Below are 13,246 nucleotides of genomic sequence, written 5' to 3' on the forward strand. Positions count from 1 at the left end.
GATTAATAAATCGAGTTCAAAAGAAAATGATTAAGAAAATAAAATTTAAATTTTTTTTAAAAAAAAACTAAATTTTATGTTTAACTGGAAGAAAAAAAAACATTTATTTCTAGACAACCCTCACTGTCTGAATTTTTGAATTTTCTATAAACCTTATTTTTTGACAAAATTTTATATACTTATAAATTCACTACTAGAAAAAAAATAAAAAAAAATAATAAAAAATATGAGAGACCAATCCAGTGTCTAAAACCATTCATAACATAAGCGTGACCAATGCTATTAAAATAAGAAAGTTTTGAGATGTTAGTTTCTAAATCTCGAGGACGAGATTTTATTTTAAGGGAATGTAACAACCCTAAATTTTGGTACATTATAAAAAAAACTAAATTAAATATTTAAAGATTTTATTTTTAAATAAAAAAAAAACAAGTCAATAGTTGAGTTGGTAGTGAAATTCTTAATTGAGAGAGGGGTTTAGGGATCAATTCTTAAAGTAGTAATAATAAATGTGCTCATCTTATGTTATGAGAATTTTCTTTAAAAAGGGATACGGAAGGTTTCTGCATTAAAAAAAAAAGGAGATAGGAAACCCTAAAGTAAAAGGAAGAGGAAAATCTAAGAAGGCTCGATCAGGTAAGTTTTAATCATTAGATCTTTTTAACTTTTTATTATGTTATTAATTTCTTCTTGATCTATACAATGGATGGCGTGGATCATCCACACCATCATTGTATATGTGTATATAGGCAATTTTAATATAGTGATGTTTTTATGATTTCGGTCTAATTAGTAATATTTTAGGAATAAATTAAATGGATGGAATCTGATTGTGCTAAGATAGATCTGTACGGATCATATGATCCTTAAGGCCAGAATATACAAGGGCCATAATTTTTAGATCAATCTAACAATCAGATAGGCCACATTAGTCAGATCTAAAAGTGTTTAATAAAGGAATCTTAGATTTTTGCGCAAGTGATGGTATCACTTGGCGTAGAAGGTCGAGATGGGCCATCGGTGTATGTGTGGTTAGATCCACACCATCCATCTAATGTGTAGAGGCAAAACATGATAATACCTCAAGAATCTGATTGATCTGACCATCCAATGGACCACCCCGATCAAGTAATTATCATTCAATTTTATAATCTTAAAAATGAAAAAAAAAATAGAATAAAAATTTTAGTTATTTGATTATTTTGGATCTAGTCACCTAGGATGTTAATCAGAGGTGGGCCCCACCATGTAATATAAATAAATGAATAATAATTTGTTGATATAATTGATAGGACCCCGGAATTCAAATCAACCTAATTACATTGCAGAGTCAATATTACCAAACTCAGGTGAGTAACCCAACTTGTCTCATAATTCATTAAAATTAAAATAAATCATTGTGATTGTTTGATTGATTTACTGGTTTGAATATTTTGATATGATAATTGTACGATAAATTTATATGTGAATATTTTAATCGAGACAACTATGCTAAATATGAAAAATATGCATTTACATATCATCCTTCATTCATTACATTGCATAATGCATGGTCGATCCTAGGGGCCCTCCCTGGAAGAAATGTCGATCCTGGTAGAGCGTTACCAGATGCGGGTTATGCCCAAGCCTACCGAAAGGTGGAAGCCTACCCAACGGGTGGATGCGGGTTGACGACCTCCAACCCAAGCAGATGGACGATCATCCCATCTGATGCATTCATATATCATTTTACATTTATATCATTGTACATGTATTTATGTATTATTTTAATTGCTATGATTATGAACCATGCTGGGTTATATCACTAAGCCTGGCCAGCTTACATTTTTATTGATGGAAAAATCGTACAGAGGAGCCATTAGCAGATGATGTGACGCAAGAACCGGAAGGATCTACTGTACCTGAACACGACCTGCCTGAAACATGGCCATACCTATCCAAGGATGAAGTGGCGGCATTAGAAAATTTTTAATTATATGTTTTATTTTGTTAGCACGGTTTAATTAACGAATAATGCATACTGACATTTATTTTGAGACTTTGAGCAATTATTTAGATTTATTTCTTTGTAATAATGTTAGCATGGAATAAATATCATTATATTATAATGGTATAATAAATGAATGATTTTAAGGTTTATTTTATTATAAGAGTCATCAAGATTTATATATGTTTAGTTTATTGGTGCTAAGTATTATGCATGTATGATTGAGATTATGGTGGACCTTATATTGAATATAATTATTATCTCTGATTAAACTGATTAATGAATTAAATTAGTACACTTTGTGTACGAGTTACAAACTGAAACTCGGGTCTGAGGGTGCACACTTTGTACTCAAATTTCAGGGCGTGACATATATTGCTCGGTCGACTATAGAATCCGAGTTTATTGCCTTAGAAAAGGCTGAAACAGAATCCGAGTGGCTTAGAAATCTCTTAGTTGATATACCATTGTGGCCAAAGCCTGTATCGGACGTGTTTATTCATTGTGACTGTCAAGCAGCTATAGCAAAAGTAAAGAGTAAAATATATAATGGAAAAAGCAGGCATATTAGACTCAGACACAACATAGTAAAAAACATGTTACGTAATGGAGTCATATCCATTGACTTTGCGAGGTCAGAAAAGAATCTAACAGATCCTCTGACCAAAAGACTATCTAAAAGGTTAGTCAATGATACATCGAAGGGAATGAGGCTGAGCCTAATATATGAGCTGCCAATGTCGACAACCCATCTTATACAAGTGGAGATCGTATGAGATAGGTTCAATGAGTAAACAACAAGACACGATGTAGACGATTGCATTGAGTTATATGAGCCCCTTCTATAGTGTACAGTGCGAGCAGCAAAGCAGAAGGATGAGTTTTTAGAACTTTTAATGGATCCATAACCATATATTTGATGGTGTATACAATTGCTACATACACTTGATGGAATTCACCTATATGGGTGTGGAGGTGGAAGCCGCTTCCTATGAGAATCTAGGCGAATTCTCTAAAGCAGTCATGAAATCCACGTAATTGTGTATGGCCGAAACGCACCAAACCGCAGAATCACTTGTAGAGGAAGAGTTGTGTGAGTGGCATGTACTTGCGATCTACATTAAAAGGATTAAGGTTCAAGACTATGGTGTCACCTGATTCCTTTAGACCTGTCTTACTTACTCTAATGGCGGTTCAAGTCTATGGTGACACCGGCACCATTGCACAACTATTACGCTTTAATCCGAAAAAGTTTTATTTTAAAACATATGGAGGATTGTTATATTTTGTTTTAAAATAATATTAAAATTTAAATTTTCAAATTTTCTGTGATTTTTCTCCATTTTTGAAAAGTTGTGATACCTTTTCTTGTGGATTTTGTCCCACATCGGATTTGACAAAGTAAACTATCTTGTATATAAGATAGTATTTTTTCCTAGGGCTTGAGCCCCTTTCAGGGGGCATGTGAATTTGGTCCTGTGGGGGGGTGTACGTGCGCGACGCGACAGGACGGGCTGGGCTAGGCGTGGGCGCTGGTGCGGGTATGGGTGCAGTGTGAGTGTACTCACGTGGGTGTGTGTATAGGTACTCGCAGGACTTTATGTGCGAGAGTGTACTCACACTTACGCTTTTTCGTTTTAAACCAGAGAGATGCATCCCTTCCGGTTGGTCGCCCCAGTTGGGTTTAAACCCAACGGACCTAACCTTTTGTAAAGGGTGCTTATGCACCACTTCAGAGTCTATATAAAGACTACCAATTCCAGTTTCAAAAATACGAAAAATTCTTCTCTTATAAAACACTCTCTGATATTCAGTTTTAAGCATTTTTCTACTGCGTTCATTGCTAAGTCAACTCAGCACTTTCGGATTAAACTGTAAGTAGTTCGAGCCCGTGTACAGTGAGTGCACCGCTGGGACCGGGTCATAGTCGTTGTATCCTGGAGGTCGATTGCTCTGGAAACCTGTTGCACTTAGGACACTGTCCAAGGGGAGCAAATTCGATTTCAAGCCGAGTACTCAGTTACGCCTCGACTCAATTCAATAAGTTCTTCTTTCTCAAAATTTTAATTTCCTTTTTTGGTTCTCGATTTTAATAGTCTATTTAATTCAACCAAATATTCCAACATTCTCATCACCCAATTGAAGTACCTCCGACACCTTACATCCAATGCAACAGTTGTGGAATATTTGTTATAATTAAGGCTTTCCCTTTTCTTTATTTTCATTTGTATAGCCATTTGCCTCTAGGGTTTCCACTCTCACTTTCAGATCTACTTGTCTTGGCAATCTAAACACTAAAGTTACACATTCTAAGTCTTAAATTTTCTAAGTACATATAACATTTTCTCATCATTAGAATTTCACTTTCTCACAGATTTGTCTCTTATATATGATATATTAAGTGAATTGGAATATAATGACTAGGCATTTTTAAGTCCTACCAAGCATATATTCTTTGAAAACCATATTCCGTGCTTGCACCCATTAACACGAAATTAACCACCATGTTATTAATAGAGTTATCTCACAAATTATTTAGCTTCGCTTTTGTGCTTATATCTTGGCAATGCATGTGATTTGCCTCATCAACTAACTTATATAAACCATATACTTCTCTCTCATATTACATGGGATTTCTTCAGCTTCCTTAGTTTATCACGTAATGCAACTCTGTACTTCATTAAGGAGATAGTACCACAAAAAATAACATGTCTAGCAATTGGGCTAGTTGTCATTGAAAAATCATATTGGTGTTTCCCTAAAATTTTAAGTACTTTAACAACTTAAAATATTAGTTTCTAATTATCTATATCATCCATAGTGTTTTGATGACCTTCTACCACTATATTCACACAAACATTTGTGATGTATGATGGGATATCAAGAATAATATCATTAAAATAGTTATTCAAGTAGTGTCTTACCATGGGCTTGTTATTTATCACCCACACGTGGGGTAAGTATATATGTAAGATTGGTGCCTTTAAAACTAACATAAATCTTATATATTGAAGACATGGATGGTATCTAATTATATTGTAGATCAATATGACCATGAAGACATGGATGGTATCTAGTTATATTGATGATTATGAGTGTAGATCATGATGACCATGGGTTCAAGATAAACTCGTAACAATGTTATAATTAATATATTTGAGTATTCCAAACATACATAAATATGCTTAAAGAGAGGAATTCCTCTAGTTATCATTAAGAACCTGAGAGTGGATACAAACGCCATTGACCAAGAAAAAGTTCTATGCTATGGATCTCAATACTCTATTATACCGTGACCACCAAAGAGATTACACGACAAACTTATGGTCATTGCTTTGTATGTGGTCATGTCATTGTGCATGAGGGGACTAATGAAGAGTTGGATAAAAGGTCTCCATCATTGAGAATCATGAGTCATTGTCCTTTTGCCCTACCTTATATAAGAATGTGCCATGGATATTGGCTCTTAATTAAATTGATTTATTAGGTATTGTGTTGGTTTATTAAGGTCAAGTCTCTAAACTTGAAGCATATCATACTTAGATTATGAGTGACTTAAGAATGTGTTGAAATTGATTAATCTTTAAACTTGAGATATGTGAGGATTCAATGCCTCGATTATACGTGTTTTTCATACTTTACGCAGTCATCGAGTGGCTAACAAAAGTATGTGTAACAAGTAGAAGATGTGCGTCTCCCTTGGCCCCACCCAATAATTGAAGTATTGTGCTCTCACCTCTCCTGTTAGGATCGATTAGAGAGAGACTTCCTAGATTGGAATTGCTGCATTAGCGTAAAGAAAAGTCTATCGGGTGGGCTTTGATTAGGAAAATTCTAACTACTAGTATTGATTTATCTTCTTTAAAAACTTGAGAATATCTTAATGGAGATCATTAGGAGTAGTAAAACAAAATCGGGTTAATGAAAACCATTATTTTCTATTGTATTTTGAGAAACCCCAACATAGTACACATTGTTGATCAACAAGGTTCACATACATGCCTTCAAAAATGAAAGTGGATTTTCATTTTTCGGTGCTGTCTAACGGAACATGGACTCAAGGTATCTATACCAAGAATTTCAATTATACACCATATGCATTATGCAGTACACGAATTTCATTTGCCTATCATATCTCGACTGACCTCAATTTCATGTTAATTAGGAAGTTACTTCCTCTCTATAGGCAGTAGGAAATGTCATGTGCTACTTCCACTTTATTCAATTGAATGTTACAACCGGATTCAAGTGTGCATTCAAATGCCTTGTTTTGACTCTGTTTTCTGGCAGTGGGTGCATTTTGGGATTTACTACCTAACCAAACAAGCCTTTAAATGTTAATCAATTTCGAAAAATAGCAGAGTATTAGTGAAAGCTGCTTTGATATAATCTTAACAATTATTCACACAAACATGACTTAAACAAATCATGCAAAAAAAAAATATAAATAAAATAAAAAAATCATAGAGCTGATTGTATTCCTTGCATTTCAATTTCTGCCATGAAAACTGGCCCCTGCCTTTCATAGAATCTTTCAAGAACAACCAATACAAGAAAAAAAAATGCGATAATTCAAGTCCAGATCTCTCAAGGCTCAAAGCTCTACATAATTTGAACCTAATTTTCTATTCTAGAAATTAATAAAATATATATATTTAAAAAAAAAAAAAAAAACAAGGTGAAAAAGGAACTTCCGACCATATAGATTGGAGCATCTACCTTCCTCTGAGAAGTGCCTTCTCAGCGGTGTCCATCTCTTCTAGAATTCTAGCTTTGCGCTTTGCGGGTATTGGAGCAGTCGGGCCGAAGCTGATATAATGCCCCGACACAGCATTGAGGGCTGAATACATATCGCGGAAAGAAGCCCGACCCAACAAAGCCTTCTCTCTCCTATACTTAGCTACCCATGAATTGGAAGCCTCTCTGAGTTCGGCCACCGCCATAGCTACTTTTGGATCGGTTTTATCCATATTGATTGTTGATCTTATCTTACTTATCACCTCTTCCGTCTCTTTCACATACTCTTCATCAGAAGCCGCGAGAGATGGGGACACTGGAATAAGCAATGTTGGAAGTATAAGTCCTCCAGAAATCCCCACCATTAATTCACGTCGTCCTGTCTGTCGAGCCATTGAGGTTGGTTTGGGAGTAGTGCCGGTGATGGTGGATTTGCATCGGATGAGAGCAATTGGTTTTGAAGTGGAGGTGTGTGTTAGGAGAGAGGGAGACGCCATTTTTCTTTCTGAGAGGGGGAGCAGAGAAAGAGGGATGGTTAAGGGAAGAAGAGAAAGGATGGTATGTGCCACGTGGGCTTATCACCTTATCCTATTTGGGGATGTATGGATAATAGAAGGGCCAATGAAAAATGACTTGGGTCATTGCACAGATGACTTGTTTGTGTCTCACCATCGAGTCTCCCTTCCTCTACACAGATTAATTGAAAAATCCTCTCCTTCACATAACATTTTGTTCGTTTAATTTAGACCATTGAATATCTTGATTGTATCTAATGATCCCCAAACAGTCTGTTAGGACATCAGTCGGTGTAATTTTCAGTCTATGGCCCTGCTAAAGAGGGACCGAATAATTTCTACTGTTTAATGAGTTACATGTGTTTTACTCCACACTTTCTTATACTGCATATGTATTAACCATCCCACTCTACTAGAGTATAAAATCTCCTGTGCAATGAGTTCGGAAATGTCAGTGAGCCAAGATTAAGCTTGACTTGAGCAATGGCTCATCGGTTACGAACCCATTTTCTTGTAGAAAGGATATGATATCTTATTCCGTCATGTGGACTTATTTTGTACTCTGGCCGCATGCCACACTTGATACGCATGCACTTAGAAATGGTACATGTAGCATGTATTAACTCAAATTAAACCAATTAAATTGCACAATTTACAAAACCATTGTTGCTTAGTTACCATCCAAATTGGAGAATCCTAACCTCTGGTCCATGCATTCTTGTTCGTTGAATAAGATCATTGGATTTTATTTTTAATTTTAATTTTTTTTTTTTTTTTTCATTTTTAACCATCCAAAAAAATGTCCACCAATCTGATAGTCAAATAATCAAATGAACACAAATTTTGGTAAACAATACATCTAAAGTGGTATCCAAAAATTTCAAGAGCATTACCACTTATGCAATTTCTATGTATCACACTCTGCAAGGTATGAAAGATTTTTTATTTCGTAAGATAGTGTAGCTGGGCCAAGGTTGAAGTTGCAGTCAGCCTAACTCATTTGTCACGGCCTCAGGAAATTGGTTGAGCAGAGCATTACCTAAGCAAAGGCAGTAGCTTGCATCCATTGTTTGCCTGAGACAAACAGGAATCCAAGAAAAAGAAAGGCAACTAGTCACTGACATAGAGGCCCAAGCCCTGCCGGATTTCGACCCTCCTTTACCAGTTCCTGTGAAATGGGCCCGGCCCAACATGAATTGAGGCCTTAAAAGTGGAATTGGCTAACTAGAGTATTGGTAAATAACTCAATGAATGTGAAAAAGTTGATAGTGAGAGCTGTAGATGGGCACAGGGTGACCATAAGCTAGGTTTCGGCCTGAACTTTAGGCCCGTTTGGTTGGGTTCGGGCCCCCTATGACATGTCATGAAGGCCGAGTAAGTCAGGCCCATGCTGGGCACAATTCATATGGAGGCCCAGGTCTGATGTCTCCGTTGCAGCCTAGATGAGATACGTGTTCTGAAGAAAAACAGGTGTTAGGCCTCTTGTTAACAAAACTCCCTTTAAAACTTCGTATTAAAAAATAAATAAATAAATAAAAACACTTCTATAATTGATTGAACATTTAAAACTTTGCGTTCAAAAGAGAAGAAAAATAATCATTTTTAAAGGAGAAACCGTATTAAACACTTGAAAAAAAAAAAACTTATTTTATCAAAAGGTTTTTTTTCCCACAAAATTCCTTCAGGAATTATATTTTACCAAATAGCGCCTGTTGAATTTGAAATTGGATGGAAGAACCTTTGGAGAGATGAAATTACAAAACATCCCTCATTTATTTTTTTTTCTATAAAAATAATGAAAGTATGTGTATAACATCCTACCCCTCTAATGCATGCACCCCATCATGGTGATAACACAAACAAATCATCATGTGGGCTACACTTGAATTAGGATATTTTGAATGGTGTATATAATTTCCTATGGATTAGCCCACCTTATGATTGGATCTGCTATATTTTTTCATCATTCAATAATTACCTTAGTTTGCAAATGTTGGACGGGTTGAATGTGAGACACATACCACACTGGTCTTAAAAGTTTCCATTCTCCACTTTGGTTTTATATGTATATATATATATATATATATATATATATATATATATGGAAAAGGTATTATGTGCTCGACCTCACCAATCTGTCCCATGAGGTTAAGTTGTGTGGGCCCCACCGTGATGCATTTCGAACATCTACCGCATCAGTCAGATGCACCATTCCATTGTGGGCCTACGTCTCAAAAATCAAGTCAATCTGTGACTTGTGTGGGCCACACTACATACAGAAGTGGAGAGGGGCCGTGCACCATTAAAACATTCATAGTCATTTTTTGGGCCCACCGAGTTGTGGTTTGCAAATCCAGCCCATCCATTATGTGTATCCCACTTGGATGAGGGTTCATACCAAGTTTCAGATGCATGCAAATTTCATGTGGGCCCCACCAAGTGCTTTTATATATTTTAACGGTGTATTCACATGATTTTAGATGGTATGGCCCACATGAGTTCTGTATACGGCTGATTTTTGGGATATCTCATAATTTAAAGGGAACCCATCAAATGCACAGTGTTGATGGTCGACACGGATCACGGTGGGTCCCACACAGCTCAACTTGACGGGAGCTTATAGTGAGGTCGAGCACATAGTACCTTTTCCCACACACACACACACACACATATATATATATATATATATGGCAGTAATGTAATTTTTCATCTAAAAAGCCTTGGCAGGAAATAGAGATTCCCGAGGGTAATATTTGATAAAATCCCATCCGTCGAGGACTTTTGTGGTAAAACTTCTGAGGTGAGAGTCATTATAGAAGGGTCATTGCCAACCTTCAATAAAATGGAGTAAAAAGCAAACTTTTAATGAAGATGTTGGTGTGGTTTTCGATCACGCCTCTGCTTATGTTGCCGTGCGCGGGCATGCCAAGACCAACGTGGGCTTAGTTCAAACTAGGATCACCGTTGACCCCGCAACGCAATGATAGAGTGGCACTGGGTCGATAGACCATGGTCTATTTAGCTAACAATCTTACACTTGTGTTTAATAAGGTGAATTGCAGACACTGAGGCTCCCTCTCCAATGAGTTCTTTTTACCGTGTAAATCAAGGACTGGCGAACATGTATAGTAGTTGTATGATTGAACAGGCAAAGGCAGATGGAGATGAATGGGGATTCCAAACCTGATCAATTACAAAATTTTTACAACACGTAATGGCAGAGATGTTGGTGATCGGGGCAATGGCAATGGCAAAGATTACAACCGCTAGTGTTGGCTCATAATATGAGCGTAGGCAGATGGGTGTTAGAGCTAACAGTCTTCCTTCAAATTAGGCGCATAGGCACAAATGGAAGGGAGTTACAGCTACTGGATTAAAATTATAAGTCCGTCCAATGTAATCGTTGGGTGACACTAAGGGCCTCTTTGGCCGGGCAGATTGGATGGGATTGGATGGTATTAGAGTGGATTGCACGGATTTCACGGTAATGATAGCTGCGTCAGTAGATTGGTGGAAGATCTATAGGATTGCTATATCTGGTCTGTTTGGCACGCCCGGCCAATCCCGGGATTAAACCTTCCAATCCCTTTCGATCCCTCAAACCAAACACATCCCAGGTAATTTTGAAGGGATTAGGGTGGATTGGATGGGATTTAAAGGTAATGATGGTGACGTCAGTGGATTGTCTTAAGATCCATGGGATTGCTATATCCCGGGATCAGGATCCCCTGTCTATTTGGCACGCCTGGCCAATCCCGGGATCTATCTTTCAATCCCTTCCAATTCCATCCAATCTACCCGGCGAAACAGGCCCTAATGCTACTTCTATCCTCATGGTCCATAGCTAGCAAGGGGTGGATGAACTAAGCAAAGATGCTATGCTAAGATAACCATTAGCATTGCACTAGCAAGGGAATTGTGCTTGGATTGATGATTGGATCCCGTCTTCGTGTTTGCTTTGGCTATTTATAGCTTCTCCTGCTGAATGTTGAAGATAATTAATAGACCACGTGGCACATTTGAGTGCAATCGGCTAGGAAAGAGCAGTTACCATTCTCTTGATCGTACCTTGCCTCAATCAAATGTGCTTTAGCATTGATGCATCCATAACAACTATTTATCTTTATCCAAAGATCTTCTAGCTGACGTGGCATCCCAGACTATATATGCCACGAAGCATAATCTGTGCTATTGATATGATCTACCCAATTTTGGTACAAACTGGAGATTTATTAATTTATACATGGATTACCTAAAACATAGAATTTGGCAAACTCATATCAATATTAATTAACCATACTTATAAAACTTGTTGACTAGATCCAAAACTGGGCTAACTTGGTTTGATGAGGTCTCGAGCCAAGTCTCAGGAAAACTCACTACTGAGCAAGAGAAGCATTGGGTGATTTCTTTTTTATAATTAAAACTTTAAAATTGAGATTTGAATAGAGGCTAGTGACTTTACTATCAAGCCACACACTTATTCTTTAAACATTTATGTCAATATTTTTTTCTTTATTATATTCATACTATTTTATAATCATAATATTATTTAAATACACTTATTATATAGTAATTAAATAATGAGTTGCAAGTCAACCCGACTAGGTAGGAAATCAAGCCCATGAGCATTTGGGTTTTTGAACTATGATATTAACCTATTATTTAATTTCCTAACACAATAGACCCGGAGAGGGTTTTAATGGTCGGCCACTCTGCTCCACTATCCCCTGCTGTGTCCGCATAAGTTTTGAATAGATTTTATACTTAAGCTTACATCCTAACATAAGCCGGTTGAAATGGCTAGAGTGAATGTAACCTTCTTTTTTTTTCATGGTCTCCCTGCAATGTCTGTCGTCGGAACCAGGCAACCGCTGATGGATGGCTGGCCATACGAAAATAACCCTTTACCTTAAGAGATTAGATTATTAGCATATAATCTTTTATATCTCCAAATTTTCTTTTGGGTGATCCTTCCCAAGCGCCCATCTCTTGGTTATCCAGACCGTTAGTGTTGCGTTGACCATTATTTCAAACCATTGGGCCATCCTGTAAGTCCATCATAAAGTCCACAACTGATATAAACTATCCACAGATACATGAAGAATCCGTGAAAAGGTGAGCCTAGCTACACGAACGGTCTAGATCTCACCAAAAAAAAAAAAACAAACATAATTAAGGGTGTCAATTGACCAGGTACGCTGGACACATACCGAGCCAAACTCCATGTCGGATTGAGTAATTCTATTGAGCTTGATTAATAAAGGGCGGAGGTGGGTAGAAATACCCCAGCTACAGCCCAACTAGCTCCAACCCAATATATATACTAGTTGGTGGCACGTGCAATGCTGGTGGACACTTCTAAGACGCAGGACATGGATTGTTTTAAAAGTATATTGCTTACATTGAAGCAATGTGTTTTTTGATATATACATGGCTACTTTAAACTTGTATGTGTAATACATTAATTCAGACAAACCCTTCAAGTTGAAGGACCCTCTTCAGATTATTAGTTTCTTTATTTGTAGCCATGAAGGCTTCATCTCACCATCCATTCAAATTTTGTATGGGAATAGGCTGGGTTTGGGCCGGTCCAAACTAGGCTTGGGCCCAGCTGTCACTTAAGACTCCAGGCTTGAGCCCTTCCAAAATCCCTAGCATAAAAGACCCAAGCCCGAACCCAAAAAAATTGATTGGCACATCAGGCCTGACTTGACCCAGCTCGGCTAGCAAATTCATAAAATTCTTATTTTCCACTTGAATGTAAAGAATTTCAAGGGAACGAAACCAATAGTCAAGATTAAAGATGGTTGAGTTGCCTAACGAAGGATGTGAGTGTCATCTTTGTTGGATATATAACACGTTAATATAAAGTCAGAGAGGTGGGCTGGCTCTGGCAGGTCGGACTAAAATGATTTGATGATTTGAGCCCAAGCCCAAGCCTAAAATTATCTGGACATGCAATGAAGGCCCAAGCCCTTCTCAAAGCAGGGCTGGGCTCTTTGGA

General features: G+C 37.2%; 1 protein-coding gene across 1 annotated transcript; it reads right to left on the reverse strand.

Moving 5' to 3' along the window:
- Positions 1 to 6,450: 6,450 nt before the first annotated feature.
- LOC131229818 (photosystem II repair protein PSB27-H1, chloroplastic) lies at positions 6,451 to 7,256 on the reverse strand. The gene has a single exon (XM_058225888.1). The coding sequence runs from the start codon at positions 7,219 to 7,221 to the stop codon at positions 6,703 to 6,705; it is 519 nt and encodes a 172-aa protein (XP_058081871.1). The 5' UTR covers positions 7,222 to 7,256; the 3' UTR covers positions 6,451 to 6,702.
- Between the last annotated feature and the right edge of the window lie 5,990 nt (positions 7,257 to 13,246).

This window comes from Magnolia sinica, chromosome 1, assembly GCF_029962835.1.
Source record: "Magnolia sinica isolate HGM2019 chromosome 1, MsV1, whole genome shotgun sequence".
In the NCBI taxonomy this organism is placed as follows: domain Eukaryota; kingdom Viridiplantae; phylum Streptophyta; class Magnoliopsida; order Magnoliales; family Magnoliaceae; genus Magnolia; species Magnolia sinica.